The sequence below is a fragment of the Oxyura jamaicensis genome, chromosome 4 (genome assembly GCF_011077185.1).
Source record: "Oxyura jamaicensis isolate SHBP4307 breed ruddy duck chromosome 4, BPBGC_Ojam_1.0, whole genome shotgun sequence".
NCBI lineage: Eukaryota > Metazoa > Chordata > Aves > Anseriformes > Anatidae > Oxyura > Oxyura jamaicensis.
The window spans coordinates 86,597,418-86,618,542 of NC_048896.1; the positions used below are offsets into that span (position 1 = coordinate 86,597,418).

General features: G+C 41.2%; 1 protein-coding gene across 1 annotated transcript in view; it reads right to left on the minus strand.

Annotated features, from left to right (window-relative positions):
• Positions 1-12,499: 12,499 nt before the first annotated feature.
• RGS12 (regulator of G protein signaling 12) overlaps positions 12,500-21,125 on the minus strand; it is an 86,145-nt gene continuing 77,519 nt past the window's right edge. The window contains exon 18 of the mRNA XM_035324961.1: positions 12,500-13,191. Coding sequence (XP_035180852.1) covers positions 12,827-13,191 — 365 coding nt within the window. The 3' untranslated portion in view covers positions 12,500-12,826. The remainder of the gene's footprint in view (positions 13,192-21,125) is intronic.

The window sequence follows — 21,125 nt, forward strand, 5'->3', positions numbered from 1 at the left end:
CCTCAGTTTCGGCAGTCATTTTCCCTTTATATTAACATCATCATGGGAAAATGAAAAGGCAAATAAACACACAATAAATGAGCAGAAAGAGACAGAAATGCTTGCTGCAGGGGGTATATCACATACTGATTATGCTGCCTCATACATTTGTCTTTTCCTCACTTCCCACATTGCAATGGCTTTTATTTCTTCACATTTAGCAATAATTAGTAAAAGCCCAGACTGAGCCCAGACTCTGAACTACTTAGTAATAATGAAGCAATGTTAACAACCATCCTTAATCACTCAATACTAACAAAAAGTAAATTGAGTCAGCCACCAGCATAAAATAATAAAACTGCATTTTATTTCATCAAGGAGTTCACTAGACGTAAATGGAGAAGACAGGTTCAAACATACCTGCGTCCATTTACATTCACACCTGGGTATCAGGTACTGAGCAGACTGGGGGAGGAATGTCCCATGGCTGAAGGTTCATCGGAGTGCTCTATTTTTACAGCCTTGCTGTCACTGCTGGACAGGGCTACCCTTATCTCTGTGGCTTGAGATCATTCCCATCACCTGCTTTTGGGAGTATTTACCAAAATGTGGCTGTCCTTCTTAATGACTATCCTAATCACCAAAACAGAGGTTCATGCTCCTGGGTTCCAGGGATAGTGATTTTTTAAAGATTTTAAAATAAGATAAGATGGGAACCCTGGTACAGGGGACACAGGTGAGAGCTGTTTCAAGAAACAGGGTAACCTCAACCTGATCACTGACATCCAAAACCAGGATCTTCACTGCTGGGCAAGAAGTGAGCCTCCACCTCCTCTTCTCAGTTCTGTAGTGGAGCCCACAGAAAAGCCATTGCTCTACTTCACTGAGGCCACATGCAATGGAAGAAAGCTAAAATCATTGTGTTTGTTTGCTTACTTCTGCAAGAAAAAAGAAAAGCTTTGGCTTAAACCAAGCTGGAAAGTCCCCAGACTGATGAGTTATTCATATGGACCTTAAACAGCGTAGCACCTGAAAGGCACCACTTTCCACATGGGCACACTGCAACCACAAACTCCTCTAGGTGTCACGTCTCCTCTCCTCTCCCTGGGAGCTTCAGGAATCTGTGGGAGGGGAAGGAAGGGGGAATGTTGAATCTACACAGTTTTGGCTTTTCCTGTTTCATCCTCTCCTGCACCAGGCTTTGCTGGTAATATTTGCAGCCATTCATAACCTCAGGCACACTGTAAGAGAGCAAACCAATCCCTTCCCAAACTATCCCCCCTCTGCTAGCAGCAGCAAGGCTGGTAAAAGTGAAGCTGCAGAAGTCTGGTTTCTGGGCAGCTGGGATCCAGCAAACATAGATTTGGAGCTGCTGCGCTGTAGCAGATCCTGCTGGGATTGAAAGATACGCCTTCACCCAAATGTTTACTCCTCCTCAGCCCTCTCACCTCCCACACTCTTCCAGCGCCTCTCCTGGCTTCCCTCACCCGTGAGCTCACAGCTCTGGGGTTCTCTGCACCGTTTCCCCTTTTCTCTCCAGGGACTGAATCTGTTCTCAGATCTATCATGTTGTATTTTTCATGTTGGTCCCTCACCACCCTCATCCCCCACCCCAACATACTAGCTGTGGATCTCCCATCCCAGATTGTGACTTCCCCAGCAGCCTCCACCACCTTCTGAGCACCCAGCAGTTAGAACAAACATCTTCTGTACACGTGTTTGCAGGTCTTCCTCTCACCATTGCCTTCTGCAGGGCTTGGGTCTCTCCTTTGGAGGCTCTGCAGACCTTTATGCTGCTGTCATGACTCCCCGTGGAGACACATCTGGGGTTATCTCTGGACTCTGGGATTATCTCCCTATGGTTCTCTGCCCTGCATCTCACCATCCTTGGTGTGTTTTCATTAAATGTCACACTTTACCATGCCCCATATCCTGCTGCTTACCTGCCCCTTCTAGCCCTTTATCTCATTGCTCTCCCTCAGAAATCACCTCTTTGATCTTGCTTTCCACCAGCAGTGCAGTCCCTCCCCAGACACAGGGTTGCTGTGTCAGTCTCCCTTCCCCAACATGTCCAACTCATTGCCTGCTCACATCAGGATCAGGCATAAAACCCTCACACAGCACCCAGCAGCCACAACCTTCCCAGCAGCAGCAAGCACCCCTGGGTGCTGCTAAGCAGTATGTAAACGCAATCCTGTGAGCACCACCTTCTGTTTCACTTTTTTTTTCCCATTGGCACACCTGGCTTTGCATTGGCAGGATGTGGTATCAGACAATATCCTGCTTGTGATTTTTCTCTTTTCAACTGGCCGCCTTTCTGTTTACTGATTTTGTAATGGCCTCAAGCTTTCTACTCTGTGAAATCACATTTCAGCCACTGCAACTGCAGCTATGTATTACGAGAGCCCTGCTTTTACTTGCAGCTGTACTTATGAATGTTTCTTTCATGCATCCAAAAAACATTAGTTCTGATCTGAAAAATCAAATCATATAAAAGTAGCTGAGCTTGAGCTTCAAAAAGGAAACCAGGCTGGGATTTTATACCCTTAATCACACAAAGCTGTGTGATTTAAGGCTTTACTACAAGCCACAATATGTAGAACCTTAATTGACACAACCCAGATGTGAATCCAGTTGCAAAAACTAACCAAAGTTTAGAAGTCCATTTCAAGATGATACTTAGATCTGTTAATGCACCCAGATGCCACATATCTGAAATACTATGCCTGCAACCAGTCTGGGATGTGTTTGCATGAAGATACTGTTCCTCCTACTGTTTGAGTAAGAGTGGAAAGTAGGGACTTTTTGATATAAACCCTTTACTGATAACCCTGGCTGAAACAGCAGGTCCATACAGAGAGGCGTATGATTTTTTTTTAGCCGTGTACTCACAGCAAACTGACAAGAAGAGGTGTAGAGGCACCCACCTTCCACTGATGCCAACCCATTTAGGTAACTTCAGCACAGGCTGATTTGCAATTGTTAGGCATGTACATTTTTAGCTGTGCTCAAATTCCTGCTCTTCCACCCACTTTCTTCATTAGCATATTAGACGCCCCCATGGCGTACTTTAAAATGGTCTATAAGTCAGGCATGTGTGAGGGAAGGTGGCTCCACTTCTGCAGCTGAAGGCAGCTGAAATCTTCCCTCTCGAGGCTGAAGAGAGCACTGAGGGATAAGGGACAGCCCCACAGGAAGGAGGCAAGCTCTGCAGCTTGCCTCAGCATCAGGGTTATTGCCTATGGCAGGACGGGGAGCAGAGGTCACCAGGAGCACTCAACTTATTCTGATCGCAGCCCTAATAATAGCCTGTATGGAAACCTACACATATACATCCATATATATTTTTCATATTTTTCCCATATATGTATGTATGGAAACCAGACACCTTATTAAGCATTCACTTTGTGCTTTGCAGTTAGCTCACGTGCCAAGGGTTGGAGTGCCAGGCAACACCCTTCGGTGAGCCTCTGGAGTACAGTGACCAGGCAAGGCCATGCGATGAGGTGTCCTCTGCTAAAGCCACACACAGGGAGTACACCCATCACTCAGTGTCACTGTGGCAGCTGCCTAGGGCCAGCATGGATGCTGCAGTGTCACCATAAGGACGCTCACTTTGGATTTATTAATCTGTATTTTCAACCTGCTAATTTAGCATAGTGTTTGCCTAGGTTTTCCCTGGGGTTTTTACATTACAAATCTTGTGGCAATCCTCTAAGGGGATGTCCTCAGAAGGTAATTCTAATTATGATTTCAGTGAAAAATTTCCATCTCATTCCCCATCTGTCATGAATGCCCCTTTTGTCCTTTTTTCTTCCTGCCTCTTCTTCACACTGCCTTTCTCCCCACCAGAGCTCTTGTACCTACATGGAAACACAACCCACGGCTCTCAGTGCCATAGATTGCAGTGCATTTGGGACAGCAGGTAACATAATGGAAAGGTGGGGAGGGACATGGTTGCCCCTCAGCCAGGTCTCCCCTCTCGCTGCCTACAAAAGGCCCCACTACTCATGGCCTCCCCTTCTGCTGTATGACCTCCCTCTGGCATCAACTGTCCACAGCCGTCTCCTTTCAGAAACTGCAGTGTAGTTATTCATTGCCAGAGGGAGTGGCTGAGGCCAAAAGCCTGTGGGTTCAAACCCAACTACACTTGTGGTAGAAAATCCTCTTGAGGTCCACCAGCCCTCAAGAGGTCAGCAGAGGCAGAAGGTGCCCCAGGGCTTCATGTTGCAGAAAGCCCAGAGGGTACATTAACTTTATTTGTTTTCATGTTTTCCCCTCATCATCTCCCATTGGTCACTCTGTCTGTTAGTTTTGTCACCAAAGCAATAGGGATTCTGTCCCTGACAAAGCCGAATGGACCCTTTTTCTGCACTCCCAAAATAAAGGAAGGGAAAAGCATATGAGAAGATTGAGGTCCCTGCCAGTGAGCAGCTCTCTCCCTGCTTGCTGCACAACTCATGAATTCAGAAGTGATTTGTGTACCACTCACTGTCTGACTGCTTGCCCGAAGAATAGGTCTAGGCTACAGATTGCACAATGTGGCCAATATTCCTGCTGTGTTTCCTTCTCTCTCTTTTTTTTCCCCTCATTTCCCTGTAACTCCAGTGCCACTCCTTGTAATTGCTGCAGAAATGTAATTGCTGCTCTGTGTAATTGCTGCAGAAACAATCTGAGCTGTCATTGACTTACATTGTTCACACATCAGGAGAAACTGGCAGATCAGATTCACCCCACCTAACTTCAAGGGACCTGCTGCATATGTATCTATAGCTGAGGCAGAGATTGAGGCTCCAATGGAGACCTAGAAAATAAAGAAGAATGAAATTTAAGGTTCAGGTCACACATCCAAATCTATGTTTCAACTCATTCGTTATATCCACAAACAAGATGAACTGTATCTCTATCAAATACATAAAGTAACACCTGTGTTCAGGGCACAAAGGCAGCTTTAGACACCTAAAGTTAGGCAAGATCCCAGTCAGGGTCTCCTAGGAGGGAAATCAAGACTTCCAGATCAGCTCTGTTATGCCTATTTTGAATGTAAGTGGACTTACCTTTGCTCTCACAAGGCCCAGTCCTGTTACTTACGGAGTTGTATAGCAAGGAATATTATGTCTTATGCCAAGTCCTTTCACCCTCTGCACTGGTGCGGCCTCACCTCAAGTACTGTGTGCAGCTGTGAGTGCCACAGCGTAAGAAGGATATAAAACTATTAGAGAGTGTCCAAAGGAGGGCTACAAAGATGGTGAAGGGTCTGGAGGGAGAGGTGTATGAGGAGCAGCTGAGGTCTCTTGGTTTGTTCAGCCCAGAGCAGAGCAGGCCAAGGGGAGGCCTCATGGCGGCCTGCAGCTCCCTCACGAGGGGAGCGGAGGGGCAGGCGCTGAGCTCTGCTCTCTGGGGACAGCGACAGGACCCGAGGGAACGGCATGGAGCTGGGACAGGGGAGGGTCAGGCTGGGTGTTAGGGAAAGGTTCTTCATCAAATAGACAAGATACAATGGGAGAATCGACATTCTGCAGGAAACTGGCATGGTGTCAGTCTTGTGATGGCTGGTTTGGCCAACAGGCACCTTCTAACAAGAAGATTGGCACCTGTGTTCTTCTGCCTTCACCCCCTTGCCAGGGAGTGCAGTTGTGGCATGCATTGTGCTGGATTTTCTAACACACATGCACGCATTTTAGTCAGTGCTCCAATTAGCAAGGACAAGATCAAAGATATGTGCCCACCACCACCAATTATCTCCTGGTTGCAAATAAGTTTCAGCTAACTGCTTTACATACAGAGGGCTGATCTCAGCCAGGCATTGCTTCATCCTAGTTGTAGGACTGGCTCTGGAAACTTTAAAATTGTGGAAGAGGTAGAAGTTATGTGAATATCATTGGTATGTGAGTTCACGTCATTCATAAAGCAGCAGATATAGTTACCGAAAGGGATGCTTGTGCAAGTCTGTAAATGAGATAGAATAATAACCAACAGTTAGTTTCCCCTTATCACATGGGTTCATCTTTTCACTAAAGACTCAAATCATTAAGACCCCAATTCTCTTTCACAGGAATGGGGACAGACATTATCTTCATTTTTGTGCTGTGATTTAAGTTTTCTCCACTCCAAGGGGTTTAGCTTAAATTAGATGTACTTCTAGCAGGCCTTTCATTTCTTTGTCAGTGTGCTCCAGAACTGAGGCTTGAGACTGTCCAGCAGCGAAGTTATACACTGTTTTGAGACCATGAGCAAAGAATGCAAATGAGATACAAGTCAACGTGTCCTAGCAAAGCAGCCACAAGGTATTTAAGAATACCTGTTGCAGGCTGTAGGTACTTGGAGTTGCTCTCATGTCTTTACAGCTTTGTGTAAATGTAGGGGACAGATTCAGCACCATTACTGGGATTTGGTGCCAGATCATCATGCAGATAACAATGTGTTGGCATGGAACTGGAAGAATTACTTTTCATCCTATCCCCATCAGCCATTATTTTCTAGTGTTGGTTCCCAGATCTGTGCACAGACCCTTGCTCTGGCAGTGTTCAAAGCACAAATAACAAGGATGGTGACTGAGATGGGAACCATTTAAGGACTATCACATCACTGATTAACGTCAGTGTACACAAACACTGACCCTCTGGGCCCCAGGTTGTTCCACTCTTGATCGCTGGTAGAGTGTTCATATATTACAGTTAGGCAGAGCAGTTTTGGTGCATATGTCCATGCAGAAACTGCACGGCTGGACAACCCCAGGTCTATGCAAAGGGACAGACAGTGGGGGATTACACTAAAACAGGAAAACATGCAGCCACTGCCATATCTTAGGATTGCAGTTCCTTTGTCTTGCTAGAATAGAGCAAAAGGAATTAATTAAAGGCTAAAAGTCTAACCCACTATTATTAAATTCCTGAAGATGAGTTATTTTTAAGGTATATAAATATTTGGCAGGAGTTCTTAACAACTCTCTTTTAAAGGATTTTTTTTTAAATGTAAGACAGGTTTAAGGAGACTTCTTTGCAAACTCCAATAAAGTGCAGTCTGCTTCCAGGTTGTATCATGCTGTCATTAAAGCTGTGATGTACATAAATGCTAGGTCCGAATGGCAGGAGGTCCCATCAGCTGAGCTGTGGGGACAAGACCTCACTGTGCATGGCTGCCAGTGCCTGGCTCAGTCACACTCCACCACAACCAGTGTTGAGGACAAAATGCCAACTTTCTAAAATGCATTAAGTTCATGTACAGTATTCATTATAATGTAGATTTTTTTCCTTGTGAATAACTGAAAAAAAAAAAAATCACATTTTTTTCCCCTGCATTGAAATTAGATGTCAACAAATCACTATCAGTTTCAGTGGTATAAATTATTTATTTAGTAATACACAATTAACATTTTAGATATTTGACACACTCAAGATCCTATAAACACGTCATTGTGCAGTACAGATCTCTCAATACTTTGGAAAAACAAGGCATGAGAAATTAATTCAATGTGCATTTTCATATTAGAAATCCATTATAGAGAAGTTTAAAGTCACAACCACAAATAAAACAAAAATACAAATCAAATTCTGTACAACACAATATTTAGACTATTCAACAGAATGATCACTTAGGATGAAAAAATATAAACAATTTTCTTTCCTTATCTTCTACACAAGCAATTCAGAAAACATGTTCATTCATGTGTAACATGTTGTATTTGCTAACATTTTGAGTAATGCAGGCGAGGTTTCCAGACACCTGATCATCCAGCACTTCCCAGCAGTCTTCTGAAAAAAATAAAGAGGGACCTGGTGAAAAATAACGGCGGGTCTACAGCAGTGAAATATTTTAGTAAGATCAATGAAAGTTTTTTCCTGTGTTTTAATTGGCATTGGATTAGAGTTCACAAATCCACCAGTTGCTCAGTACCCTGCTAACACAATGCTAACCTTGGGATGCTACTCCAAGAGCACAGGCAAAGAAGTATTTGGATGTGCCACTTGTTTTTGCTGCAGGGCAAACACCCACACCATCCACAGAGCAGCCCTGTTGTCACACTGGTTTGTTACATTCTCACAGAGCTTGGAAATCTGCCTGGTGATGCAGAAAATACGGCCGTTTCTAAACCCAGCACAATGAGCTGCGGTGGGGAATGAGGAGTGGCTTGGACTTGCAACAGTTTTGGCTTCTCACACTTATTGAAAAGGTCCTGCCGTTGGGCTGGGGCCTTTCTCTATCAGAGCCTTTGGAAACTTTTCAAAATCTTTGAGAACTGGTGAAAAGATGCCTTAGGCTGTTTCATTGCAGATGCTGCAGCATGCTACCACACTCTAGTCTGGTCTCCGAGCCACAGATGACCTTAAGAGAGACGATTTTTAATGGCAATATTCACTAGCATTACTGTGTCAGAGATGGTATGGGCAGAAACACCCCTGCTGAGAAACAACTACAGTCAAGGATTTCAGTTTTGTGGTGAAAATCAGCTACTTCCAAAAAAAAAGCAAAATAGGCTCACAATTATCTCTGTGCCAAAGAGACAAGGAGGCTGCTGGCTGAGCCTCTGTCTTCTGGCAGTTTTCTGTTAAGAAAGTAAATTCCAACACAAGATGAGGAGAAATCAAACAATGCATATGATAGCAAAGGCAAGAAAAGAGTCCAAAACTTTCAGGAGGAGAAGTAGTGCAAGAAGGACCCAGCATCCTTGAAAGACACTAACTAGCCCCCAGAAGGGCATGAGAAAGTGCATGGTGCAGTCAGGTATTGGCTCCTTCCCATGGAGCAGTAAATCTCTTGCAAAGTCCCTTTGCAAAGCCTGTTTGTGTGCCTTCATAAAACAGTGGTGTCTTGTCATGCAGTCCCCAAAAGCTAAATTGCACAGTGGTTTATTTTGCATGTCTGTTATATCACAAATCTGTTGACAAGGCACACTGCTAGAGTAATCCTGAGGGGAACGTCCTTTTTCAAGTTTGCCTGTATGTGTATTTTCTATTCTTCACAGAGCTTTTAAAACAATAAACAAGAAGACTGTCACTGTTGTGGAGCCTGTGAGGCTGCAACCACTACAATTTGAAGCTCAGATGCCATGACAACGAGTGAAATACAAGAGAACTGGTATACTAAATAAAATTTAGAAAGCTATAGTATTTTCTAAGTGTTTTGTTTTGTTTTTATCACTGGCATTACTATTTTTTACAGTTTGAGGCTGTAAGTCAGTGGATCTCCCTCATCCACATAAAAGGATGGGAACGTCAAATTCCTCTTTTATGTGTCATTGTGGCCTTAAGAGGAACACACTTTATAAGAAGAGTGTCAACAAGGGAAAACTGGGAAAAGTAAAAGACAAATACAGCCACATAAAGCCTGATTATCGTTAAGAACTAACTGGCAAGATAAAGGATTACACTGTCAAGGAGTGCTTCAGATGGGCTGCTTTTTTACTTGCAAGTAGATTTCATTAGTAGTGGAAACCACAGGATAATGAGGTAACTTAAAGTTGTATTATAATGTTGAAGTCACTTGGTAATTAAAACTGGACAACATCCTTAGCAAAACTGGGGAAACATCAGCCAGAGATAGGCTCTCCACATTTGTTTTTGTTAACTCCATGATCTGTGGCAACTGATTTAGTTTTTCTTTTCTGCCAGATATTGAAAAGGAGAGCTAATATTATTTCGAAGTCCAAGTAATGAATTTCCATGAGTCCTAGCTAAGAAGTCATTGTTTTAAACAATATGTCAATAGCTGGCGTAACAGTGCAGCGCAAGGAGGAATGTTTTTCCCATGTTCCCGAGTTTACAGGATTTCCAGGCTTTGTGCCAGGATTTTTCCTTATGTTAAAGAAAACTTCATTCTTTCACATCCTTCATTTTCCTGCACGCAGCCTGACTCTCCCATGCTGTCAAGTCCTTGACATCCTTGATAGAGTCAGATGCAGTTTGCTGCACTCAGTTTTTAAAAAAACGGCTTTTTTTTTGTTTGCCTTCTTTTTCCTCAGCTCATCAGCTTTCAGAAAGTAAACAGACCTAATTTCAATTATCTTAAATTAGCCAACTAACTCTTCCAGCTAAGGATGCACAGAGGCTGGATAACCAAATGCGCTTGAGCTGTTTTCACCCAACCTCCACGTGCATAACAACCCAGCTCAAGCTGCGGGTTTTCAAGCTCAAGAGGTTTCCTGGATCCCATGTGTTTTGACTGTTTAGCAACCCCCAGTAGGTCTCTTTCAACTACTTCCTAGTGCAGCCCTTGTAAACTTCCCATCTCCTCAATGTCCTTTGGCAAGGGTCTTCACCAGTCTCATCCTCTGAGATGAAGAACCACCTCTTTGAACTGAACCTGCCTTCTACCATCTTCACCTGATGGCCCCTAACTCTTGTCTTAGAAGAGAGTGAACAATCTGTCCCTATTCACCATTTCCACAGTGCTCAAAGTTTTTAGGACATCATTATACCTCCCCTCAGCTGTCTCTTTTTCCTGTTAAAGAACTGTATATTGCTCACAAACACCACTTAGGCACACTTCCACAATGTAAAACGGTTTCATCTAAAATACTGATCAAGGATTTATAAAGACAGTAATTATTGTATTTGAGTTTCAAACTTTTATCTGTTTAAGGTCAGGATTTGATCTTCCAAAACACACAAAAAGTGCAAAATGTGTCACAGGTCACTGAGCCCTCTCTTGAGTTTTACTGGTGTAATGGTGGTCTTGATTAGAATAAAGCTACTAATTTGCTGAAAAATAGGATAAATGTGGCCGTTTATCTGTGCAGAGAAATAGCTTATTATGAGCAATTCTTAGCGGCAAAATGTTACCAAAACAATAAAAAGAACCAAACATGGGAATACCACTTTAAAAATACAGAGATGTTTTAAACATTTTCTCATAATCACTGTGTTATCACTGCTTTGTTATGTCCAGTCCCACACAGATGATATACAGTACAATATCAAGCAACCTACCCTATGGATCAAAAGGAGCAGACAGTAGGAAGCTTTCCCCCTTTATCCATTTATTTCCCCTTTATCCCCAGCCCAGGTAGAGGCTGAGTGCTTGCAAAGCCAACCTGCACACACTGCGCTATGGATCTGCTTCTGCAGCTCAGTTCATCACAGTGTGGGATCCAGTTGCATCGGTTTCCAAGCCTGTTCACCCACTCCTACCTCTGATTTCAGTTGCTGCCAGCTGTGTTTCCCTGGCACGGATACCTGGCCGCAGTGGGATCCGGGCTCACACAACCAGCTCATTTTATTCACTGCCATGAGAAAAAAATACTCAGCTTCAACTAGCAATGACAGCCTCAAAAATGCTAATGTGAATTCCCCTAATCTCCAACATTGTTGCACCACTGTGATTTTAGCATGGCTCTCAAATGGGTTTTAATCTTGAAAGTTTTTAAAATACCATCTATTCTCACAGCACTTATCCTCATTTAGTCACACACCGTGTTAAGACTAATATTAATGTTTCCCTCAATAATAGGAGCAGAATCACTTAATCGTGAAAAAGAATTAAAGTTGTAAAGCTAATGGGTGCTCTGTCCTTTTATATCACTGGAGTATGTAATGTATAACTCTTAAGCTTTTGGAACCACACTTTACTGTTGTAAAATTCTATGTAGCTCCTTCTCATTTTACAAAAATATATGAATTTAAGAAACTGAGTAGCACTCTCCAGTATTTTCTGGTATTCTAAAACTTCACAGTTCTTGGTAGGTTTTAGTAAGAAGGAGCAAAGAAAAAGAAGCTGATGAATAATCACAGCATTAGACTTCCTGCCTGTGTGGCTCTGCCACCTGGGAGCTTTGCAATATGACTTTTTGAGTCCCAAAGCAATTTCAAAGCGGTGAACAACCAGAAGGTCTCAATATATATACTTGACATTGTTTCAAAGAGCTGAACAGAGATCCAGCACTCTGTGTACACTTTTGCTTGTCCAGACTCATAACCTCTTCTGAAGAAATGAAAAATGAGGAAAAGGAGAATGCGGCAAAGCAACATGTTCAGTAGTACCTTTTCTTCCTCAAAACTCTGCCCAAGGCTAGAAGATGAACTGAAAGTAGTATCAACGACAAGGAGAACAAGTGGCAATTAACTGCTTACTGAAGGAGCGGTGACAAAATCCGCCTTCCCCCAAAGTCAAGCCACCAAGAGCAGCGCTCAGTAGGGACCTGGATGGCTCTCCCACCACTGTATAAATAGCACATACATTTCTGCTGCGGAAACATCACCGGTGTTGGCAACAAGAGTAGCTATTATTCCCAGGACAGGATTATTTTTTTTTCTTCTCTCTGCTTGTGTAACAAAGGTTTTATTGCATAAAAGCCAGGTAATCCATTAGACAAAATTGAATTTCAGTTTCACCTGGACCTCTTCCCAAATGTTATGAGACAGATAAGAAGATATTAATAAAATAATCAGAACCTTTTTTCAACAGTAACTGATTTTACTTATACTTCAGAAGTCTACCAACACACAGGGAATCCTGCAGGCCAGGAAAAGCATTTGAAGATTAAAATTAAGTCATCTTAAATAAAAAATTTGGATAGGGGAACTTAAAGTGAGTTTGTCTTTATTAAAGACAAGAAGGGTAGGGGTGGAAATCATCATTTTAATTGCACTGTGCAACAGAATCATGACAGGGAAAATGATATATAAACCGTAAGAGAACAAAAGCAAATAGTTCAATACTTTCATTGAAATACTTCTTTTTTTCATTCTACAGGTTCTAACTCATATCAGAACAGACTGTCTGGCAGGCTCGTTGAAGGCAACAGGTACTGAAAACAACTTAAAACTCGCAGAAACATGTCCCTAGGGCATATTTCCATTGCTGCTAATGCCAGGCAAAAATACCAGAACTCTTAATTAAAAACAGAGATTTAAACAAAAGTAGCTTTATACTGATTCTCAGTGCCCTTATTCTTCTCACTCTTTACAGCAATCAGAGAGGGAAGGTCTGATGTCCGATAAACTCCAGTCCTCATCCTCCCTTGGCAAGATCTCAGTTCCGAGACATAACCTTCAAAGCTGAGGTTCCCTTCGGACTCATCGCAGGAGCGTGTGCTGGTGTCTTCCAGCTTGACTCCATCCACATCAATTATCCTGTTCACGGGCAGCTCCTTGCCGGGATTGTCTCTCACGCCAGGAGGATTAACACTTCTGCTGGTCTTCACTTTGAGAGATGTTTGCTCACAAGGGTTTCCTGAAGTTCCCTGTGAATCGGTTTTCTTTCTGGGGTTTGCACCTGGTAGAAGAATTAGAAACAAACAGACTAACTAAACACAAAGCACAAAACAAAAGAGTTAGCTATCTTCTGGTTCCTAGCATTTTCCATGCTGCAACCTCCTCTGAGGTCCTAAAGGTAGATCATCACCTGGGACATTCCCCCACCCCACCAAGGAGATTACTGGAGGTACCCAGCAGGTAATGTAACAGTAGGTCTCAAAGGTACTTACAGTGTCAGTATAGATCTGTCTTACTTTAGCATTATTCAGAATATAAATAAAGAAATAAATAAAACTTCCATTAAAAATAACTACTTAGCATAAATTTGTACACCTTTAGGATGAAAACTCGCACTAGCAAACCCAAACGTGAAGCAGGAGGATACAGAACTCCCAGTGGGGCAGAACAGGAGATGTTCTTTGATTTGAATTGGCCTCCAACACCAGATCCCTGCTGAGATATTGTTTCACTCGCTTAGAGATTCATCTTTCTCCAACAGACGTAGGCTGATCTAAAGTCTCGGTTTGCTGTGCTGAAATGCAATCTAGCAATTATGGGGAACAGTTCACAGGACAGGAAGAAAAGAAATAGCTTAGGTTGCTGAAGAGCTTAAGCATTTAAAAAAAAAAAAAGAAAAAAAAAGTTATGTGCAATGTTTTAACCTTGAAGTTTCTTTTTGTTATAGCATTCCTAAAATCACCACTGTTAGGATTTGGGCCTGTTATCTAGAACCAACCTTGCCAAGCCATTACCATCCCAAGTCTGCCTCATTCTCAGCACTGGCTGCCTCACAGACTGTGTGGTGTCAAATAGAAGCCCCTAGGAATAGATACATTGGGCTTGATATTCAAAGACTTGCATCAACTACAAGATATGTCATTAAACAAAAATATCTGTCAGTGTGCTTTGCCTCACCAAACTATATGACTTTCATTAGTAAAAACAGGAGAAGTTATTTTCAGAACTGGGATGGGAAGTTGAGGTTAACCCTAGACTAAAACCTTCAGCTCCAAAAGAAAAAGTCAGTTTTATTTTAGATATGACAATGCAGTCCGCTAGGCCCTTGTTAAAGTAACTGCAGATACAACTGTTCTGGCTGTTTCAACAGGCAACAAGAAGCGAATGACAAAAGAACTGCTTCACAATTCACACCATGACTACCAACATGATTTCTGCAGCTGAGGCATCCCCACCATAATGATGGAAAAGGGGCAAATTTGCAGAGAGAGATCATTTTTATTCTTTACTACTTTTAATAGACCAGTTGTTATCCAAGAGAAAAATAGAAAAACTTTCAAGACAAAGGCAGACATGAGAAAGGGCTTCTATGTGCAATTTAATTTATTTTTTTCCATGTGTAGCAGCTGGCCTTTTACATCATACCATCTTATCCAACATGCCTTACCTAACACATTTTAAAATGTCTGACTAGCACATTTAGCCACACAGCCCCTATGAGAATTGTGGGGTTAAATCACATAGCTGGCTTGAAAATCTTTTGTTTGTTCTTTGTAAGAAGAATAATTAATAATACAGTCATCATAACCAAGAACTTTTCAATATGGAGAAGAGGAAGAATGCAAATGAAAGGACAAAAAAAGCAATTTCATACTGTTTCAATCAAATTATTCTAGGGCCTTCTCAAGGGCTAAAGCTTTTATTTAATGAAAATAAGTCAAAATTCTAAGTAATACAACATTATTTCACTGCTTTACAGTGCAGCCCCACAAGTAATAATGTGGATATTTCACATCAGACGTACTTGCCTTTTTTTCACAACTAGAGGAATTAGATCAAACTCCAAAGAAAGCATCCAAGCAGTAGCAGAGAGAAGGCAAAAAGCTTTCTCAGCCCCGCTAGCCCAGCATGACTACCAAATTACAGCTAACATTTAATGGGCCTATATTACACCTCATGTTTACATCTTCATACTGCAAACAGAACATTGGCTTAATTTTAAGTGCTGTTTGCATGTCTGTGGTGTAAAATGCTATCTTTTTATTCTAAAGTGTTTATTTTACATGACTGTATTGAATGGTACTCATGATCTTTTTAATCTACTATTCTATGCCCTTTGAGGACATCTCTGATTCTCCTTTCATGTTGGTTTAAAAGAGGTACTCGTTTCTAAAAAGCTGTACTAATGATGAATCACAACAAATAGTTGGCATTGACAGAGCATGAATCATCCAGTATACTCTTATTATCAAGTATACAACCTTCTACTACATGTAGTGCAGAGTGAAAACTTTGATGGTGGCGTCAGGTATCATAGCTCTGTCGCTCTGAACTACGCTGAAATAGTCTCCACAGACACAAGACAGTCCACATTAACAGGGTTCAACGATCAAACGTCTCTGGAAACTCCTGCTGAGGAAGTATTACTCTATGGAAGGCCTAAGTATGACTGTATATATTTGGTGGCTAAGTCTTTCTCCAGCTGCAGGTAAGAAACGCCATTGAAGTCTTGGATTATGGTGTCACCAAGTCACCACATGGAGCAACTGGGCTTTCAAGTAGTCTGTTAGGAGCAAAGCCAAAATCAGGTCAATGTTGGCTCTCAGCCTTCACAGGAGAAGCCCATCTGAAGAGCAAGAAACCCATATTATGGGCAGTTTTCTTCTATTAATGGCCTTATGAGGAGCGATCCCCCTGAAGAATCTAACAAATTACTACTAGAGGCAGGACAGGAATGCAGAAGGCCTTATCTGAAATACTGGTTCAAAAGAACAAGGAATTGCTAAGGCATAATATTGTGAAGGTGATCGCTCTTTTCCTGGCAGGGTGGAAAAGATCTGGGCTCACCTATGCCAAACTGGAAGGTGATTTCAAGAGTAGTGCTACACTGGAAAAGGATTATAACGTGATTTTTTTTTCCACGTTTCAAAAAAAAGATTTACAAAGGAAGTAAGGCTATTTAGCACAAGTAATAGAAGATTCCCCAAAGTAGCGTGTGTTAAAATGTATCCCTCAAGTTTTAAAATGGACTCAAGATCTGCATGTATTAAGTGGAGCTTTGTAACAAGGCTCAAACGATGCCTGCAACACTTCCGCACTGGTCTCGTCATAGCCTCATTTTGAGTAACAAATACCTGAGCAAACTTGGCTACGCAGGGTGCTACCTGTGCAGAGCAGAGGGCTTGCACAGATAAAATTTCCCTTCACTTTTTAGTCTTGCACTGAAGTGATGAAAACTTCCACGGCTCTCACTGCAGGTTGCTTTTCCCTGTGCAAAGCACATCAGAAATGGTATTTTATTTTCCTGAATGTCGTTTCTCAAGCACCCTAACTTCAGAAGGGAAAGGAAGCCAGTTCTTCCAGCAGTGCTTGCACAGGCTGGAGTAGCACAATCCCGTCTATGGGTATTCTGCAGCTCCCTCGCTAAGCACTCCACGCAGCTGTAAGGGAATTGTCTCATGCATCTGATCCTGGTAATATGTTCCAGCTGGTCTGCAGATTGGAGAGTGTGCTTGTCTACTTCAGTCCGTAAGCTAAATGAATACTTGGAAGGCTGTACATATATTTTTCTGCATTTTTGAAGGGTTAACGATTGGGCAGCATTTTGGCAGGTCTCCTGATTTCCTTTACCAATGTTTCTCTTTTCCTGACACTTAGATTTTGTGTATTTTCTCAAGCTCCCTGATTTTAACATTATGATTATGGAAAATCTTCCTCTGTCTCAATAGATGAAAACAAAGGGAATTTTTGTTCTTCTGTATAAAATATTCTTCAAGATCTAGGTAAGATCTAAGCAAGATATTGGAGGACATTGGCTTCCAAGTAGTTTAAGACCAGCAGAGCATTTGGTCAAATTCCAGGGAAAGAGGAGGTCACAATAAAACCAGAAATTTCAGAAACAACATTAACTGTTACATGTAGATAGGATCAAATAGCCATAACTGCAGCAGAGATGCTTGGGATTTATAGGTCCACCTACATCTTCCAATGGATGCAATGCAAATGCTGGTAATATTTCTATGCAGTAATTATTAGGTCCATGTACATTCAATGTGCTAAGTTTGATAGGTGTGAGTTATTTCTTAAAGCATAATTTAGACGAGATGTAAAATTCAGTACCTTTATTTTTAAATAATCAATATTGAATCTAGTTCCACTCACACCATATTTATCTTAGAAAAAAAAAATAAAAGATAAAAAAAAGTACATGTTAAGTTTCATTGTAAGAGGTGAGCTCTGTGTATTTGAAAGTCCATACTTGGTGAATTTCACATAGGATGGAATGTTAAATACTACTCCATAATTTTCCCAACACCACTTCCAAATAGGCACCTCTTTCATGTAGACCCATCACTCCATTTAGCCTTCTGGCTTTGCTGAAATGTTACTATCCTATAACTCTGCTGCTTTCTATACCAGAAAGAAATACTTTCATCCCAGGCATTCAACTTCTAACAGAGAGAGGATCAGATTTTCAGTTAAATATAATGAGCTCCAGTTTGATTATTTTATGATGACTTACAACAGATAAGAATCTGTTTGAAGTCTTTCACAATACTCATGTTCTAACTTTTGAAAGTGAAAAGAAATCACCAAAGTGTTTCAGGAACAATCATTGGAACCAGTTATTTACCACCACCAAATGTAATCAGTCATTTTCAAATGACCAGTCCAAATTCACAGACTCAGGTCTGTTCTTTAATGTGGGAGACTGGGCAACCACTGCTCTCATCTCTGATCCAGTACAACAGACCTGTCCTAAGGTGATCACATGCTGGCTGAGAGCATTTTTTTCCCCATGAGACTTAAAAAAGGACCTTGGCAATGGTCACTTCTGCAGCAGGTGTTCCCCTTGATGTCCTAGAAATGTCTCACTATGAGTAACTCTTTTCCTTAATATATGTGCACTCTGGCAGTTCCACTCTGGGAAAGGCACTTCTCCCTTCCTGTTCTAGGCTGTTGTGAAATGGCACTTCAAAATTTTAGGCTTGGATTCTTGGATAGACATGGATTCTTTTAAGTGGTGGATAAATGGCTACCACACTTGCTGATGTGCTGCTAGCACTGTATGCTTTTTTTTAAAAAAAAAAAAAAAGTTTAAGTGGTTCATGCTTCAGAAGGAAAAAGGATACTTTGCGTTTAAGATTTAGAATTCTGCAGGTTAAATACCCTTCAAAATTTCCTTCCTTTCACCTCTTAACTGATGTAACCCTGATTATAAAGAGGATTTAACAAAATGTTCCTAACTACAGTTTACGCTTAATCTTTCCAAATGAAATTTGACTTAATATTTCACTTGTGTGATAAAACGCCAACTGCATCATACGCCTGGTGCCTTGAAATCTCACTCCCAAACTATGATGGCATCGAGCTAGGAAATGGATTACCCTACAAAGGGACAATCACCTGCATTGCCAGCCTATTTACTTGTGTCCTGGGAAGTTCTGGAATACTTCTGCAGCACCAAGTTTAGAAACCTGGGATGGACAGAATTTCTTTCCTTGCTCTCATCTCAAAAGAACTCACAAGACCAAAGCACGAGACGTCATTTAGAAAGCCAGAATCTGAATATGACAAAGAAGAGGGAGCTGGTAGGACTGCTGCTGCTCACGAGGGACGTGCCTAAGGAAGAAAAGACACAAAGCACCCGGTGCTGCTGGGAGCAGTGGCTACAGCAGCAGTGGTAGGGAACTGCACACAGTATCACTTAAAAGCCAGGGGTAGTGTGAGAAGAAATAAAAGCTCGGAATTTCAATACAGACTGACCTACGTGCCCTCAATAACTGGGCAAAGTGCTTAACCTTGCTGTTCCTCCTCTCTTAAAGCTGACATAATTGTCACAGTATGCTTTCCAAGCGAGACATGACAGAACATCTCTGCACTAGTCTACAGACATTCGTCCCTCAGTTTGATCTTCCAGCGCTTATTGGTAACACTCGCTTTGTTTTTCCATCAGTACTTTTTAACAGTAGGTTTATTTATTGCTGAGGGTAATGCAATTCTTAGGAAATAGTGGATTGAACTACTTGAATCAGTTTTAATTTAATCTGCCATTGTGTTATTCTTCAATTAAATTCTGAAATGTGGTTTAGTAGGGCTACATTAGATTTAACGAATAATTACCAAACTCATTTTGCTCTCCAAATGTAAGTCATGCTTTTGAATAGATCTGATTTTAGCCTCAGTGCATTTGTTTCAAAGAGAAGTTGCAACTTCTCTAACGCTTTATCTAACCAGTGAAATAATTTGTTAATTCCCTCTACAGCGTGTCTTGCTGTTTGACTGAAATAAGCTTGCCTTTCACATAATTATCCCTCAAGGCCTTCCTTGCTTCCCGGTTGTCTACCCTTAACATAGCTCTCCTTCTCCTTTGTTTATTATTGATCTGTAATGTAGTACATGTAATTCTCCCGTTTAATCATGCTCTGATTAAAAGGGGATTAACAGATTCTGGCCTTAGCATTCCTGGATCCCTGAGTACTTCTTTATATTGTTCCAAAATCCAATCTTCTATAAAATTACACATAACCAATAATTAACCAATTATAATTAACCGCCTTTGCTAGTAATCATGATCTACACTAATTTTACATCTTTTAACTAGAATCCCTTCCATCTATTTTATTTATTCATGCTTTCATTTATGTCCTTATTTTTATTTGCATAGGAAACCACTGGATTTTCTCTAAAATATGTTACATGAATTAAAGGGTTAGGCCAAATGTAAGTTATATAAAGTATTTAAAAATTTATTACAAAAATAGGCTTATTTGGCATTCTTCTTGAAGATATAAGTGCAAGTTTTTTAATCTCTTTATCCCAAAGTTGACTGCACTTGCAATTCATTACCCTTGAAGCTGAAAAGTTTAGTAGACAAAAAGTCAAAGTCACAGAAATACAGCTGCTATCATCTGGTCGCTGTTCCTTAGTTACAATGTCCTGCACTCTTTCTGTGAATAATAAAGAGCAGTTGGGTTTTTATTTTATTTTTTGTCATTGGGAACAATAGCTAGCCCCAGGCTCTGAGAGCCCACACAGCATTTTATTTCTGTGCAAACATTCAAAGAGAAAAATCCTAACACTGGCACTATCCATCCTGCTTCTCAGAGTTCTTTCCAATAAGAAAGGAAGCAAGTTTATTTTGAGGATAATGCTGCCCATCTAATTCAGAAACAAGCAGCACCTCCAGAACAAATTAAGTAGCTGTTTATGCTTACATATCCATGTATTATCCCAAATAGAATTCACCATGTTTTTGTTTTCCCTAACTGATTCTCTCTTAACCAATTACATTATCCCTAAAAAAGGGATTTCTGACTAAACTCTATATTCCATTGAATTGCTCCACCCAGTCTATATATCTGCTCAAAAAAATACTTTCTTATTTGGTAGGCAATAATTCCATTGACTGAAATTTCATCCTATTTCTCACCCTACACACAAAAAATGATTTATTTATTTTTTAATAACAGAGGGAAAAAACACAGATGCAAGTGATAATCCTCGCAATACCTTGCAAGGTATCCTATTTAAAAGTAAAGCAATACTTCCTGAAAAAGCCCAATTGCTGCTGAGACAAAATGCCCACCTAGGAGCACTCCACAACCAGAGAGTAGGAGAGTCCAAACCAGAGCAAGCAAATCGCTGGAATACCACCGAATAAACAACGCAGCACAAGGCTCTGGACTCTGAGGGGATCAAAGGGTAGAAAAAACTTATGGATATGGAGGGCAACAAAGTACCTTGATTATTATCCCATGCAATTTTAAAATTAATAAATCCAAAGAGATAAAATCAGTAATTTAGCACTTTCAAAAACGAATGCACTGCTTCAAGCCAATTACACCACACAATAATTATTTCTTCCACAGCTGGATGCCACCAGCACTGTATGTAGAAGCATGAAGTAAGTATTTCAGAATTAACCTTCCAATCCAGAAAGCCCCAAATTTTATAGTGGGAAATTTGCCAGAACTAGTAAGCTTGTTTGAAAGT